Consider the following 17834-nt stretch of genomic DNA (forward strand, 5'->3'; position numbering starts at 1 on the left):
AGACACTGTATTTTTTTTTCTAAGCATTGCAAGTTAAATTTGGCTTAGTTTGCCGAATTGTCTGAAAAATACGGTAACAGATCAGAAGGCATATGAATATTTACTTCCGTGATTGTCCAAAAGGTACGAGCTGCTGGAAAGACAATCAATTTCTGCAAATGTATTCTAACAGTCATCATGTTCTAGACCAAAAACATAGCTCGGACCGGAAATTAGCAGAATTATCAGCCCAAATCAAGAACATTTATAAGAATTTACAGAATGCGGAAAATAAACTACCGGGTTTGTCTGTTACATTCTGGGCGGGCAACAGGTGTCCTTTGAAGTACGTGATCCGCCTACCTCGCATCTCATTAGAGCCTGTGCCTGCCCCTACGCCACTATTGTTGCTTGCGGGTGTCACTCACCAGTGGGCGGTTTCTTGAAAAGTGAAACGGTCGACTTTTCCTAACAGCATCCTGTAGTGTTGGGGCAGAGCAATGGGTGAAAGTAACAACCTGGTGAGTGGTATATCCACCCAGAACGACAGCATTGCAGCAGCCGTAATGAAAGGTACAACATGTATGTGTGTGCATCTGAGTGCAGTTGAAATGATGCAGAAATAATAATCTATGTAGCTTTGGGACTGCATAATCCTACAGAAGAATAATTGCTATAAATACTTAGTTTGCTGTTTATAGTATTCTAGGGGGCAGGGCCGCCAACCAAGCGCAGTATCATTGCATTTGGGGGATACCCCTGTTTTGTTGAAAACATGATTCTGACATTCCCATGCTAATCTGCCATAACTTTAATAGTGTATGCAATCATTTTATTTGAAGTATTTTTTTTTAGATCAGAGGACGCTATGCTATCCGTGGTGTAATGTTTGCCAACAGTCTTTATTGAAAACCATTTGAAGCTTGTCATTTAGTTGGATTTCATTAAATATTTACTTTTTATTTACGTTATGCACATTTTGTACATATGCATTTAAGATTGTTTGTGGCCCAGAGTTAGGTGTTGAGACATTCTTGATCTGCACTGTAGTCTATATTTTTGATGAAACTTAACAAAGAGTACAATTACATGGAGTTTTGCAAACATTCACACACTAATTTGTATCAGTGTTAAGTAGTCAATAGTCATGAATGGATTTGCTTACGTTGTTTAGCAGTTTTCTTCTTGTAGTTATTATAATAACAGTTGAATGATTTAATGACCATAACGAAATCCAGGCTGTTTCGTGTTTTACAGAGTTTAGTATTGCAGAATACTTTAGATGTAATGGAGTAAACTGATGGTCTTAAATCACCCCCTTCGCACACCCGCTGTCATCCATAGTAGTTGAGTAGTTTGTAAGATTAAAGGTAGGGTAGTGTACACTGAGGATTGAACAAAACTGAACAGCAACCACACTAGAAGCCCAAGAAGAAACTCTGCTAACATGTAAAAACTACTGACAGAAGATAAGCAGTATAAATATTATTTTCCACTAATGAATAAAATAATATGTATGTATATGAGTATCTGGGTTCGTGTGTCAACAGCAGGTAAGCATAAGCATCCCTTTAAGGGATTCATATATTCAATGTGTACACATTGACAACTGCACTTTGATCTTAGGACTGAAATATGATCTGAGCACATTGAGAAACAAGGGTGTTATGCATATTGTTACAAGGAATATAGATGCACAGTAAATAAATGTATCTGCAGTAAACTTGGTTTTCTGATTGGAAGTGCAAACAAAATACATCTGTACAATACGTGTTCACAGGTACTGGACTAGGGCAATAGCATACAAATTAGATTAGCACCTAAATATAAGTAAGGCATAACTGCTTGCTGGGGATTAGATTTACCAAAAGTGAGGTAGAATAACTTTTAATCAACTAATATATTTTCCATTAAAATTTATGAAGAAAGGTAGGTAGTGGAAGGAAAACAGTATGAGAGAAGGTTGTAGGGAGTCTGACAGAAAAGTAGGAGATGAGGACAGTAGCATTAGACAGTAGGACTAAGGAATTACAGGGACACTGATAATGGTGTGGGTAAAGATTGTAAGAGAGAGTAAGAAGTAAATAAATATGGGAGGAGGTCCTGGGTAATAAATCAAGCCATGAGGAAAGTGGGAAAAGTTAATAAGAGAGGGTGGAAGTTCAGTCAAAAAAATAGGTTAAAGGCAACAATGTTGATTTCTAATGTTTTGCTTCTTAACCGAGAGTTTGTTGTTCTCAGAAAATTGAGCCGCTTTGTTGCAAAAATGATGCTTCAAATATAAATAAGTTTAAGAAGGGGTTGCCATGTTTTTTGACTTAGGATGTGGCAAACCTTAAAGACAAGTAATCTGTAAGCTTTAAAAAATTGCTCATGTGCTTTACTTCATGTCCCTTTTCCTCTTTCATGAGCTTGGTAGACCCCTTACCATACACCTAAGAAAAATCAGGTATATCATTGTAACTTTTATTAAGAACTGTTCCTGTTCTCTGTTGGATCTCTCACTTCCTAGCTGACTGTGGGTTTATTCCAAGTGCCAGGGTTGGTGTTCAATGTATGTCTTTGCCCGTAAACTGGTCTTGTTTTTTAGAAGTAAACAAGTGCACTCAGCAAAGTACAACATTAGTTAGAATGATATTACTGTAGAAAATGTAGCAAAGCTCACTTGCTGATGACTTCTTCCTAAGAATGTAAAATCTGAACTGTTATTTGTAATATATTTAACATGTATTAAACATACGTTAGAACTGTAACCATATCCTTGCTGTGTATTTGCTATTGGCCTTTGGAGAAGAATGAGTTCTGAAGGGAACCGGACAGAGAGCGTAACTCATTAAAGAATGACCCTCAGCATGGTCAGTAAAATGTTAAGCACTGTTGCATGTATGTTAAGATTGTGGTATTATGGAGAATTCCCCATATTACAATGGGTAGTGATTTTGGATAAATTGCAGGGATGCAGAGGTACACGTGAAAAGCCCCCTTGAAAAGTTCTTTATAAAGTCATCATGGTTTATTCACTGTTAGAAGCTGCAGTTTTGTGATAGCACTTTTGAATGTCTCTCAGTGGATGGAGTCTTTATTTATGTCATACAGCTGCATTCTGACTTGAATGTGTCACTTTTTTTGTTTTCTACAAAGTCCACTGTCTTTTCTGTTAACAGCTGTTACATATGTTGTATTTGTTCTTAAATATCCATGATCTGGTATAGTTCATATTCCTTTCTTTTTATTGTTCATTGCTATTAAAAATCCAGGTTTAAGAAGATACAAAAAGTTACAGTGTTTTAGAATGTTTTTTCTACATAGGTATCTTTTGGATGATGTTTCCTGATGTTTATGGCTGTGGTGTTAGCTAGTAATGGAAAACTGGCAGATTCCCAATAAGATACCTATTATATTGTTTCTTTTGTCTGCTGCAATCTCTGTGATTTGAGAATGCAGTTTTTGAATGCCGTAGTACTAGGTGGCATGTAGGCCTTGCCCACTTCTTCTTCTTTTGGCTGCTCCCATTAGGGGCCACCACAGTGGATCATCTGTTTCCATTTTTTCCTGTCCTCTGCATCTTGCTCTGTCACACCAACCACCTGCATGTCCTCTCTCACCACATCCTTAAACCTTATCTTAGGCCTTCCTCTTTTTCTCTTACCTGGCAGCTCCATCCTTGGCATCCTTTTCCCAATATACCCAGCGTCCCTCCTCATCACATTTCCAAACCAACTCAATCTTACCTTGCTGGCTTTGTCTCTAAACTGTCCAACCTGAGCTGACCCTCTAATATACTTATTCCTAATCCTGTCCACCCTCGTCACACCCAGTGCAAATCTTCACATCTTTAACTCTGCCATATCCAGCTCTAACTCCTGCCTTTTTGTCAATGCCACTGTCTCCAACCCATATAACACAGCTGGTCCCACTACCCTTTTGTAGACCTTCCCTTTCACTCTTACTGGTACTCATCTGTCACAAATCACTCCTGACACTCTTCTCCACCCACTCCATCCTGCCTGTACTCTCTTCTTCACCTCTCTTCCACACTTGCCATTACTCTGAACTGTTGATCCCAAGTATTTAAACTCATCCACCTTCGCCACCTCTACTCCTTGTATCCTCAGCATTCCTCTATCCTCCCTCTCATTCACACACATATATCACACATATATTCTATCTTAGTCCTGCCGACCTTCATTCCTCTCCTCTCTAGATCTCATCTCCACCTCTCCAGGGTCTCCTCAACCTGTTCCCTACTCTCAGTACAGATCACAATGTCATCTGCAAACATCATAGTCCACGGGGACTCCTGTCTGATCTCGTCTGTCAACCTGTCCATCACCATTGCAAATAAGAAAGGGCTCAGAGCTGCTTTGCCCACTTGCTATCTTGCAATATTGTTGGCTTCTTTAAGATCAGATGGTGTTGTAAACTGTGTGTTGTGTAATGTAATGACTTCAGTTGCTGTATTTAATACTGTCAAAGTAAATTTTTTCCAATTGTATGATTATTTAAAGTCTGTTTAAGTAAGGAGAATGATAAAACAATATTGTCTTTCTTTGCTTGGTCCTTACTGTCTGTATAGATGGGCCTACTGTTCTTTGCCTATTATATTCTGTTGAGTAGATGTGTATGTTTTCATGTGAGTGCTAACATGAAAAACAGATAATTATAAGGGTATCTATTCAATATCCAAAAATTATAACAGCATGTATTGTCTAAATTAAAAATATTTACATATAAATCTACTTTGGTTAGGCATGTGTTTTAATTCAGTAATAAAAATGTGTTATAATTTATTGTGTAAATTACATGTATAATAATCATGCAGTGTTCATAGTTGGAGATTCTTGTTGAAGAAATGAAAAATAGTTGTCTGCATGGTATAGAAAGAGAGCTTAGACTGCATACCAGGTCACTGTGATTAGATAACCCCTTTATTGGGGATTTGGCGTGGAGGAATAGCCCAAAGTAGCATTTTTGCCAGCTTTCCAGTCCTGGGGTGGGGTGGAGGTTTACAGTCAAGGACTCAGTGCAGAGGTGTGTGCACATGTATTAGGCATTGGACATTATGGTGGAATAGTGGGTAGGGCAAACAAAAAAAAAAGTCTTCTGCATATGCCAGAGTAGCAGTATACTTGGACACTGTGATCTCCTGCTTACACCAAAGATGTACCTGTGTGGCGCCCTGGTCTGAAGAGGAAGTTGGACAGGTTTTGAGAATAACAGGTTAATAGATTCATAGGTTAGTACTAAGCTAACTGTCCTTTTTGGGCCATTTGAAGCCTAGCCAGTTACCCCATGTGAGAATCAAACCCTGCACCTTGTGCCTTTAAGTTAAACACCTTAACCATTATGTCATCTTCCCATCCATAAATAAACAGACTCTGCAAGGCTCAAACCCAGGACCCTACACATTATAGACGAAGTGATGTACCACTAAGCCATGCCAGAGATTTGGAGGACAGGCTGTTGGGCACAGTTGATGGCAAACAGCTATGGTGAGAGAAAATGTGTGTGTGTTTGTGTATTAAAATACTGAAGCCATTCTGCATGATTACCTTCATTCTTTTAATGTCCAGTATGCTGCAGGGGGATTTAATGCAGATCAGTTATTGGGGGATTTGTGCCTTTTGTAATACTAGTGTGTTACTACTTGGTAAGCTAGTAAAGATTTATTTTATTTGAACTGTAACAATAAACCAAAGTGTTTTTTTTTCGAGATATTCATGTAATTTAGCAGTTACTGAAGCCCCATAACATGCTTTTTAAAAGGATTGTTTGCTTGTTATTCACATAATCTGATGTAAATTCATAGGAGGTTACTAGGCTAGAAGCCCTAGAGCCTTTACAAGCTCAGCTATGTTAATCCCAAGTATTCCCCATTTGTTCTTTTTGGATAGTTCGCAGAACACATTTTTAAACAGAGCAGGTCTTTGATAACACCGCCTACCCCTGAACGTGGAAGCCCTAGAGCCTTTACAAGCTCAGGTATGTTAATCCCAAGTATTCCCCATTTGTTCTTTTTTGGATAGTTCGCAGAACACATTTTTAAACAGAGCAGGTCTTTGATAACACCGCCTACCCCTGAACGTGAGGGACATGGGTACCACCCCAGGGGTGAATTTGCAGTCTCCCATCCAATTATCTAGCTTGCTTTTGAATAGGGTCAATGAGGAGCTCTGTTTTACGTGAATATGAAGTCTGTTCAGGAGAAGCATCAGTCTCTGGGAGACATATCTGTCTGTCCAGCATGTTCTGTTAATGTCACAATCTAGGTTGAGATCCCTAGAGGGAGTGACTCTTGTGCCATTTGACTTGCAGATGTGCATTGTTTCCATTAGAGCAGGGTTGGAGATTGCACTTTAGGCCAACAACCTATAAGATACAGAGTAAAGTGAGAGGACTTTCAGCCTGTCCACATAGGTCATGGTTTGGAGTCCCTGTATTTTCTTAGAGAGAAACCTCTGATGTCTCTCCAGCTGCTGCAGGTGTGTGGTAAGGCACATGCAAAAGGATGTATACTCTATTCGTTTTTCTGATGAGGGTTGGGTACAGTGGAGTTATAACATCTCTTGACCTAGATACTTTCCCCTTGCTTATGAGGTGTGCTACATAGAAGGCTTTCCTTACCACGGTGGAAACCTGGTGGTCAAAGTTCAAATTGCTGTTAACCTGTGTTCCCAAGTCTCGCCCCACTGGGTTGTAACTTTGGGGGCGGGGTTACTGTGAATATTGTAATTTGTAGGCAATTCCGTTTTGCCATGGGGAATAATAATGCATTTTTTGCATTTAGTTTTGGACAATGGCTTTGGTACCAATGAGTCACTTGTGTTAACACTTCCTGTAATATGTTGACATCATTGGGGGACTCAATGATTGCTCCCAGTTTGCAATCATCAGCGAACCTGATGTGCCAGAATCTGTCTGCTTTGGCCTGGACTTCTGAAAAATAGATGCCAAACAGTAAGGGGCCCAAAACAGACCCCTGTGGTACTTCACTGGTGACGGGTCTACTGCTGGAGGTGGAGTCACTAATTTTGACAGTGTGTGTTCTGTTGGTGTGCCAATTGACTACCCATCTAGTAATGTAAGGGTTAATCCCCAGCTGGGAGAGTTTCTCAACGATGCCAGAGGTGGAGATTGTGTCGAAAGCCATGGCAAGGTCGAGATAGGCTGTGTACACTATCTTACTTATGTCCATGGCTTTGGTGACATTCTCAAAGAAGTCTACAAGGTTTAGTAAGCATGATCTACTCTTCACGAAGCCAAACTGGGTTGGGTCCAGCATTTGGTGGTCGCCTTTGTCCTCGTTGATAAGGTCCATAATTCTTTCCATGACATTGCAGATGAGGCTGGTTAGACTTATGGGTCTATAGTTTCTAGGGTCAGTTGATGGGGGGGGCTCCCTTTGTGCAGGGGGATTACTGTTGCTGTTCTCCATTCCGCAGGAACATAGCCAGTTTTCAAGCTATGATTAAACAGAACCCCAAATTAGTCCACTAGGTGTGTAATTCTGTACTGTGTTGCTGATGTCCTGGCAGGTTTCATTAATAAACAACAAAGGCGAAAGTAAACTCTGCGCAGCAAACTATCAGGATTGACTAAGCAACGTACGTTGCTTAGTCAGTCCTGATAGTTTGCTGCGCAGAGTTTACTTTCGCCTTTGTTGTTTAGTGGCGTATACATTTTTTCCGTTTTCTCCAGGTTTCATTAATAACACTGTCCACATATTCATAAAAATCAAGTGAATTTATTACATTTCACTTCTCCATGGAATGCATGCTGTCGGTCCTGGACCTCATAGTGTCTTGGAGTTTTGTAACCTTCATTTTTAGCTAGCAGTTTCCATATTTCCTCACTTTTGAAAAGTAAAGTTAACCAGATTATAGCCAACAGCTTCCTCCTTAGACCTATTATTGCACACACTTTAGTTTTGCCAGAACAATATCTGTGTGTCAAGTGAGAAACTGAGCATGTTTGAGCATGCCAGCATCTCCATTGGTTTACTCCATACTCGGGGATGGGGCAGATTTGCTTTATTTCATTATTGTGAGTCTGGATAATAATTTGTCGTATAGTGTCATATTGCTTAATTCTTTATTTTTTAACTGTGTGCGCTCCTCCCTCATTTTTCCCCTTTTGCCAATATTTATTCATATTTTTTTTACCTATGTTTGTGCTGTCACACTTTGTCATGTATTGCTGATGTTCAGCTTTGCCCATCTGTTTTACTCTTTGCATTTCTTGTAGGTTATCTTTGTTTCCCTCTTGCGTTGCTGCCTCTTCGGAGACTATATTTTTTTCTGTTGCCTACATTTCTTTGCTTACTGTAAAGATCCAGTTGTTTTAGTATGGGGCATATGAAATGAACCCTTTGTTTTTAACAGTAGCTTTTGCTTTATAAAGTGTAATCGATACATAAGGTTATAGTAATATCTTCCCTGCAAACCAGGGCTTTGCTTTTTGTATGCAGCTCTGAACTACACTGGATAGTGTTTGAATCAACCACCCACCATGCATTTCTTAGGTCATTTGTTAGGTATACCTTCATTTCTAAATGGCAGGAATACTAGTTGCTACTTGGTTTCAGCACCATCTCTACAAGTTCCATGAGTACAGATTACAGAATATTCCTACTTTTTACTGAGGGAGTTGATGGGATGCTGCAAATTTCTTTATCAATGACTCTACTCCTTTTGATTGTCTCACTCAGGTTAGCAAACAAAATATTTGTGCTTTTCTTTTGCTACTCTTGAGTAGCATAAATTACGTACATAGAACTGAATTTGCAGTTGTTTGTCTCTGGGTCAACCCACAATACTTCCTGCACTGCCTACTTCCTGTGCTTTTTCTATTTGCTGCAATACACTTTTTTATATTGCTTTCTGTCCTAAAGTAGTTATCCAGCACCGCTGCATTGCATTTAGTACTTGTAGTATGCTTTGCTTAGGTTGGTGCTGTAATGTCTGTGACAGTTATCAGGAGCCACTTCAGACCTTGCTTTTTTATGGAATTCATGTACTTGCACACACTTTGTTTTCCTTTATTTTTTCACTTATGCTGCTAATTTACCATTTACTGTGTTGTGAATTCATTTGAAATCAAAAGTGTCTACATGGCCAGACAAGGATTTTTATTCCTAGTATTAATTAATGCATCTGAAGTTGTAAATCTTTATTCATACTTTACAGATAGGACCTCAGTGAAATGGTCGTTTCCCAGCTCATGTTCATAGGTTCATAGGTTCATACTAGGCTATCTGCCCAAGGGCATTTATAAGCCTAGCCCATAGTTATTTGGCTTTCGCCACCCCTTTAGTTTGAATAAAACTATGCCTATTATTTTGCTGTGCCTCTGTCAAGCAGTGACACTGAAGTAATCCCTGGGGTATATCTGCGATCCCCCATCCATTGGTCAAGATTCCTCTTGAACAAGGCCAGCGAGGTGCTCTGCCTCACATGTACTGGGATTTTGTTCCACAGCATAGGGAGTCTCTGGGTGATGAATCTGTCCCTCCAGCATGTTCTATTAATAACCGTGTCAAGGTTTAAGTCTCCCGCCCTTGTGGTTCTGAGGGATCTAGATTTTTTGAGGTGAAGCATATTCATCAAATCAGGGTTTGACATGGCCTTATATGTCAGGCACAGGTCACCTCTGAGCAAGCGGTATGAGACTGAATAGAGCTGGAGTTCTTTCAGTCGGGCAGCATAAGACATATTTTTGAGACCCTTTATCCTTTTGGTGAGGAACTTTTGGGGCCTTTCCAGCTGCTGCAGGTGTCGGGTCAGATACATTCAGAATGGGGCATTGTACTCAATCATAGGTCTAATGAGTGATGAGTACAGGGAACGATGACCTCCCTTGATCTAGATGTGAATCCCTTCATGATCAGGTGGGCAATGTAGAAGGTTTTCCTAACTACTTTAGCAACATGAGTGTCAAGCGAAGGCTACTGTCAACCTGGGTCCCCAGATCCCTGATGACTTCTTCTGTGCTCAGTGGATTGCTACCTATATGGTAACTAGGGGTAACCTTGTTTTTCCCGAAGGGTATGACTATGCATTTCTTGGCATTTAACTTTAGGCCATGGCTCTGGCACCAGTTATCCGTTTCTGTGAGGCCCTTCTGAAGGATATCTGTGTCAGATGTGTTTTCGACTATGGCGCCCAGTTTGCAGTCATCTGCAAACTTTGTCAGCCATAACCCTCCTGTGTTTGCTTGTACTTCAGAAAAGTAGATGCCGAACAAGAGTGGACCCAGGACTGAGCCCTGTGGGACACCACTTGTGACAGGCTTTGAATCTGACATGGCTCCAGCAACTCTGACCTTGTGGGTTCTGTCACTTAGCCAGTTTGCAACCCATCTTGTGATGTATGGGTTTACATTCAAGCTGATGAGTTTTTCGATGATACCTGAGTGGGGTATTGTGTCGAAGGCCTTTGCCAGGTCAAGGTAGGCTGTATGGACTGCCTTTCCCTCATCAATGGCCTTGGTGACTGTCTCGAAAAAGTCAACCAAGTTTAAAAGGCATGATCTGCCTTTGACAAAGCCAAACTGGGTTGGATCCAAAGTCTGCAAGTTCCCTATGTCTTTATTTATGAGTTCCATTATGATCCTCTCCATGGCTTTGCAGATAAGGCTTGTCAAGCTAATGGGACGGTAATTTCCAGGGTCGGTGGAGGCACAGCCCTTGTGAAGTGGGACCACAGTCGCTGTGCGCCACTCCTTGGGTACGTATCCTGAGGTGAGGCTAAGATTAAACAGCTGTCCTAACTGCGGGTTTAATTCCTCATTGAGTTCATGGAGCACACAGCCGGGGACACCATCCGGTCCCATGGATGCTGTGTTTTTTGCTTTGGAGAGAGCAGTTCTCACCTGGGCGTTGGAGATGTTTGGGGGGCTACAATCCTCTGGTATAGATATCTCTCCTTTTTTGGGGGGGGAAGTTTGCACTGAACCTGTCAGCCAGTATGTTGGCAATGTGTGTAGGTTCAGTAATCTTCACATCATTTTGAACTAATTCTGAGCATATCTGGGAGTTTCCTCCTAGGTTTCTAACATAGCTAAAGAAGGCCTTATGATTGTCTTTGAGTCCTTGGTGATTTTTCTCTCAAAATTTGCCTTGGATGATTTTATGAGAGCTCTTAGTTTTTACTTATAATGATCAAAGGTGTCTTACCTTTCAAGGATTTTGCTCTATCTTGTAGTAGCTTCCTCCTTTTGTTGTAGAGCTTGTTTATGGCTGGGGTCCACCAGACTGGACGCTTGCCTTTGGTACAAAGAGTCTTAGTTTTGTTTGGGATTGCCTGATCCATGCAGTCCTGTAGGTGCTGGTAGAAGGCATTTGTAAGTGATTCAGCGGTTTGAGTAATGTTTACCACTGGCTCAGGGGCCTTAAAGGAGACCACACTAGTTTTTAGAAGTGTGAAGTCGGCTTTTGAGAAGTTTTTCACTGTGGTCTTTTTATTTCAGGTGGGGCGGGATGAGGACCTCCAGCGAGATTAGTTTATGATCTGATCTCACCAGTGAGGGGTATACTTCCAGTGTTGAACATTGTGATCCCATGTTCGTGATGATGAGATCAAGTATGTTTCCTCCTCTTGTGGGGATGGTGACTAGTTGTTCCATGGCATTTGAGTTTATGAACTCCAGGAACCTTTGGGCTAGAGTGTTTGGGCTTGAGTAGTGTTCCCAGTCTATATTAGGGTAGTTGAAGTCACCTAGTATGATGGTGTTTGGAGATACATTTATCCCTCCATTGTTTTCAGGAAGGCCATGTGAGGTTCCTGAGTTTGAGAGGGTGGCCTGTAACATGCTACAAATTGCAGAGCAGTCTTGCCTATGGTTAATTGCACCTGGATGGTCTCCGATGCATCGTGCGTTGCCACCAACCTTGAGGTGTGGGTGTCCTTTATGAATATGGACACCCTCCTTTCTTGGTGTTGTCCGGATTTTGGGGCCGAACGCATGATATGAGGTGAAACCTGCTAGTGCTGGGGTGCTCTCAGGAGCCTTGAACCAGGTTTCTGTCACAGCACAGACATCGATGTTCTCCATACTGAGAAGGGCCTTGAGTGCGTGCATCTTGAGATTGAGACTTCTGGCATTGAGCAGCATTACCCTTAGTTCTTTTACTTTTTGTGTTCTAGGGTGGTAGGTTTAGAATTTGAGCCTTGCCTAAAAGGCACTATGGGGTGGCAAGAGCCTTTGCCAATATCCGGAAGCCTAGGGGTGACAGGTGCAAGCCGTCCCTTGCGAAGCAGCGTGGCTTGTCCAGCATGTCATCCCAGGCAGACAGACATTGGATCCCCTTTGAATGACACCAGAATTTAAGCCAATTATTAAAGCTGATCATCTTATCACTGTATTGTGGCATCATTCTAGGTGAAGGTAGGATACTGCTCAAGGTCAGGGTCATACCTGCCTGGGCTACATAATCAGAGAGCTCCTCAATGTCTCTTTTCATGTAGTCCAAGGAGGTACGTCTCAGGTCGTTGACACCAGCGTGGACAATGACTGAGTCATACTTGTACCTGCTGTTGAGAGACCTGAGTGCTTGTGTTATGTGGCGGATTCTAGCGCCCGACAGGCAGCTTACTGTGACCTTCTCCTTACTCAGTCTGGTGAGCGGACGCCAGTGTGTCTGACTATGGAGTCACCTATGACAAGTATGTTTGGTGTTGTATTTGGCCTTAAGGGCAGTGACTGCTTTGCACACTGATTTTGTTGTTTATGTGTTGTTTGTGTGGTGTATTGAGTTTGCAGTTGCTTGGGTGTCTGCTTTGGAGGCCTCTGCTGTTTAGGTAAATTTTACTCAGAGCCTCCGAGTATGTCTTAGTGTGTTTATGTGTTTGATTCAGTGGTGTGGTTGAGTTATGTGAGACTGGTATTGTGGTGTGTGTAGTTGCCTTCTCCTCCTGCCTGGTCTTGCCAGTCCTGAGTTGAGAGAGCTCAGCCTCCAGTCTGGCTAAATAGCTGCATCTCTCACAAGTGTTAGTGTTACGTGGGAGGAGGAGAGGGTTGTCCGTGTACATGAGGCAATTGTAACATTGTCTCAGAATTCCCAGATTCACCAAATGGGCAGGAGAGGACGCCAGCATCTGACCCTTCGACATGCTAGAAAGAATTCTGAGTTGGTATGAGACAGAAAAGTAATCCAAAAACTCTCAGCTAAGAACCTACCCACAATGCCCCTCTCCTAGATACTTCAGATCTCGTTTGCAGCGCTCCTGGTCAGACGTGTTTAGCTATCTCTCTCAAGCTAAATAGTAATTTGTTGTTTTTATGACAGTTTTTCTTCCGAATTTCAAAAATGTTAGTCATCTTAGTCTTTTTTCACTGTCGCCTATAACTTAGGCCTATTTCCTACCTCTTTTTTTTTTTTGGTAATTTAAAATTTTACCTTTTTTGACTGTCCCTCTCTCTTGCATTTGACAAGCTTCCTTTACTGGTGGTATTCCTTGAAAAAATACTGTCCTGTAGAAAACTTTTTCTTTTTTTTACCATGTCAGACAAAGTTAAATTGGGTTTTAAACAGTGTGACAAGTGTGGACGTAAGATGCCTAAGTCAGATACACATCTGTTGTGTCTACTGTTTGGCGTGGATCATTTGAAAGCTGATTGATTAGGAAAAACCAGCACAAATGTCACAGACACTAGCGGAACATAAGAAGAAACTTATTTTAAAAGGTTTACTCAAGATACCTTTCTCGGAGGCTCTGTCTAGGTCAGGGGTCTCACCCCCTCTTAAGCCCAAAAAAATATAAGGAAAAATGGAGTTACTCAGTCCCTGCATCTCCGTCAGTTAGGGAACCGAGTCCGTCCCGTGCTTCATTGGCGCCCTCGGCGCAGACCTCTTCGTCACCCGGATCTGTGTCCTCTCTCTCAGCGCCAACCATGGTATTCACTCCTATCTCGGTTCCAAACACAGCACCACTGACTTGGGTGCCGTCTTTGGCTCCTACATCTTCTCCGATGACTGTACATACCTTGGCACCATCCCTGTCCACGGTGCCGACAGCTTCTTCGGCTCCATGGGCCTCGATGGCTGCACATGTCTTGGTAGTATCCCCAGCCACAGTGCCGATAGTTTCTTCGGCTCCATTGGCTCCAAACCCCGATTTCATGCCAATGACTAGATATTCACCTGCTTACAATCCTTTCTTGGGGCAAAGGTTTAGTCCCTTTCTAGAAAGACCTGATTCCCCTTCTGCAGCTTCTTTTAGATTCACTAGGGTTATTTCTGAAACAGACCTAGTGCTCGTTGTGGACCAGCTTCTGGTAGCTAGGGGATTGCCCATTCTAGTTAGACCTCCTGTCCACCCCTGGCTCGGAATGTTCTATCTCATCTTCCCCTGCTTATCTCCCCCCCAGCTCCCGCTTCAGTACATACTATCTCGGCTCCGACAGCAGTGCCTTCCCTGTCAGCACCCATCACCCTTGCAGCATTGGCTACCATGGAACCGATGCTTTCTAGGAGTGGTGCTTTGACTCTCCGTACCTTGGTACCTAATCCGGCACCTATTTTCTCGTTGGCACTGTCTATGTCCACGGTTCTGACAGTTCCCAGTTCTCTCGTCACCCCTCAACTGGAATTAGTCTTGGGTGCTCCTTCTGCAGAGGTGATGGATAAGGCCCTTCACTCCGAACACTCACAACCAGACCCTAGGACACCAGTATCAGAACCCCCTTTGAAGACAACTCCTTCTCCAGAATCCTCTTCAGAAGTTCCCACTGGAGAGCCACCCCGGAAGACACGGTGCAAGAGGAAGCACCTTGACCCCCTGTGGAGGAATCTATCACAGAAGACACTGATTGTGATGAAGGGGAAGGGTCCCCTCGTTCTCTCCCAGCCGACGTTTCATTCGTATGTATTCTCAAAATCCTCAAACAGTGGGGGGAATGGAAGTCCTCTAACCCTTCTTCTGAGGAATCTGTGTTTCAGCAGGCCTTTCGTACCTGGCCATCTACTTCCTGGGTGAGCCCACCAGCAGATGATCTAGTTAAACTAATTGTGCAGCATGCCTGGAAGGCCCTGGACAATGTAGAACCTGTCCTCAGGAGGCCGGATAAAATTTTATCTACACCTGAAGACCAGCCCCACTGGTCCAAGCAGCTGACAGTTGACTCTATGGTCATGGCGGTGGCCACCAAGAGGGAATTGGCAGAAGATAGTTTCATCCTCCAAATAGGGAATCACGGATCATGGACAGACTGGGAAACGGACTTATGCTTCAGCGACCTTCGCCATTCGGTCATTAAATTATCTGGCGTACTTTACTCGCCTCCAAAGAGACTTAATTTGTGAAATGGCTTCCTCTTTGGTGAGGGTACTGTCTGATGAGGTGCGTGACACTGTCGCCTCACAGCTAGCTACCCTTAAATCCATCTCAAACTCCTCGATGCGTTTGATATCTCACACCCCCGAGGGGGCAGCCCGAGCGGCCGCATCTGGTGTTGTCATGAGACGTAATGCGTGGCTGCGGTTGTGTGATTTCGCAGACCCTTTTAAATCTTCCTTCGTTAACGCGCCTGTTGACGAATCTGCACTTTTTGGTCCCAAAGTACATGACACACTTGCACGTAGTGAGAAAGACGGAAAGACCTTGTCTGCTGTGGGCTTAGATTTTTCCAACCTCCAGAGACCCTACTCCAGGAACCAGAAGGTGGGAAAGATATGGTTCAAGAAATCCCAAAGATCTTTCGTGACACTCGTGGTGAGCAATCCCCCCGGGACATAGGGGGCTTCTCATATGAAAGACATCCTTTTCAGGGTAGAGGGGGTCCGCGTAACCAGGGAGCCAGAGATTCTTTCTCTGACAGACCCTACCAGCGCTCCTGAGCAGCTGCCCGATTGCTTTCCTCTGGAAGCAGTCGGGGGTCGTTTCTCTCTGCATCTGCTAGTCTGGCATCTTATTAGTACCAATGTTTGGATGCAGAGAATAATATCCAGAGGCTACCAAATACCCTTCGACCTAACTCCCAGACCCGTCAAATGAATCCCCGATGTACCACCCAATCAGAGGGGATTAGCATCTTAGAAACAGAAAAATTGCTAAGAAAAAGAGTCATCCAACCAGTCCCACCAGAACAGACAGGATCTGGGTTTTACTCGAGGTTCTTTTTAGTGCAAAAAAAGACAGGGGACTGGAGACCAATCCTGGATCTCAACCTGCTCAACAAATTTATCAAACCTCAAAAATTCTGGATGGTCACAGTACAGTCCATTCTTCCCTTCCTAGGAAGAGACAATTGGATGTGTTCTATAGACCTACAGGATGCGTGCTACCATATAAAGATGGATCACCGCTCCCAGAGGTTTCTCCACTTCCGCCTGGGAACCAATCACTACCAGTTCAGGGCACTGCCATTCGGTCTCTCAACAGCCCCCCCGAGTGTTCACCAAATGTAAGGCAGTTGTGGTAGCTCATCTTCGACTATAAGGATTCCAGGTGTTTCCCTATCTAGATGACTGGCTCCTTACTGCTCCGACCAGGAATCTCCTAGTTCGCAGTCTTTCTTACACTCAAGATCTCGCTCTCCGCTTAGGGATTACAATCAACAAAGACAAATCTCAGATGTCTCCAACAAAGACACTGGAGTTTATTGGAGCAGTCTTCATCACAACATCCTGCCAAGCTTCTCTCCCCCTTCACAGGCTTTTGAAAATAAGACACCAAATTCAAGTCCTTCTGCCTCACACGTTTGTACCAGCAGGTCTTGTACTGTAACTCTTGAGCTCCATGGCAGCTGCCATTAATTTGGTACCACTGGCGAGACTGCACATGAAAATCCTACAGTGGCTCCTCTCCGCACAATTGTCATTGTTAACCCACCCACTCAACCACATGATACGCCTTACAAACCATTGCAAGGAGGAAATGCTATGGTGGATGGAGCCACAAAATAATCTTTGGTGTCGACCGTTCTGTCTTCCCCAACCCACGGCGACCACGGACACTTCTCTTTTGTGGTGGGGAGGACATTTCCAGGGAAAGACTGTCCAAGGCACCTGGACCCCCCTCGAGGCCAACTGCACATAAATGTCCTGGAACTGAGAGCAGTTCTCTTAGCGTTGCAGGCATTCCATGCATCCCTGCCTTCGGGGACCATTGCAATTCAGTCAGACAACATGTCAGTTGTCTGGTTTATCAACAAACAAGGTGGAACCAGATCTTACCCCCTGTGTCGGGAAGCCATGAGGATTTGGCGCTGGGCGATAGCTTCCAATCACTTTCTTATAGCAGCGCACATTCCCAGGAGCTCCAACCTTATTGCGGACAATCTGAGCAGGAACATCCTGATGCCTCACGAATGGTCCCTCAAACTTGTAATAACAGCTCGGATCTTCCAGCATTGGGGCAATCCTTGCTGCAACCTGTTTGCTTTCCCCCTGAATTACAAATGTAGGACCTATTTTGCCTTGATTCCCCCTCAGGGGGAATCAGAGGGACTCTGTAACACATGATAGGCCCCCGGGTCTTCTGTATGCCTTTCCCCCATTTCCCCTCATCCCAAAATTTCTCCAGAAAGCTCAGAGGTTGAAAAGCAAAGTGATCCTCATTGCTCCCTACTGGCCACGTCAAGTATGGTTCCCTTTTCTATGGCCTCATCTGATTCACAGCCTGTGGATCCTGGATCATTCCCAGGACCTGTTATCCCATCCTCAGGGATTGATCCACCTGAATCTGCACAGCCTCAAGCTCACAGCCTGGTTCCTCCACTTCCAATGATTACCAGACTACCTGACATCCCATCTCCTGTTAGTGAAATTCTTCTGGCCTCACACAAACCTTCCACTAGAAAGGTTTATTCTAGTAAATGGACTAGGTTCTCTATTTGGGCCAAAGATCAGAACTTAG

The 17834-nt window shown here is 43.3% G+C and overlaps 1 protein-coding gene across 2 annotated transcripts in view; it reads left to right on the plus strand.

The window, feature by feature from the left end:
* The first annotated feature begins 411 nt into the window (after positions 1-411).
* Positions 412-17834, plus strand: part of OTULINL (OTU deubiquitinase with linear linkage specificity like) — a 999021-nt gene continuing 981598 nt past the window's right edge. Inside the window, exon 1 of one of the 2 annotated variants that reach the window (XM_044065209.1) lies at positions 412-552. In XM_044065209.1, coding sequence (XP_043921144.1) covers positions 480-552 — 73 coding nt within the window. In that variant the 5' untranslated portion in view covers positions 412-479. The remainder of the gene's footprint in view (positions 553-17834) is intronic. The other variant, XM_044065208.1, reaches the window with a different exon arrangement.

Source organism: Protopterus annectens, chromosome 3.part0 (genome assembly GCF_019279795.1).
Source record: "Protopterus annectens isolate FY-2018-M chromosome 3.part0, PAN1.0, whole genome shotgun sequence".
Taxonomy (NCBI): domain Eukaryota; kingdom Metazoa; phylum Chordata; order Ceratodontiformes; family Protopteridae; genus Protopterus; species Protopterus annectens.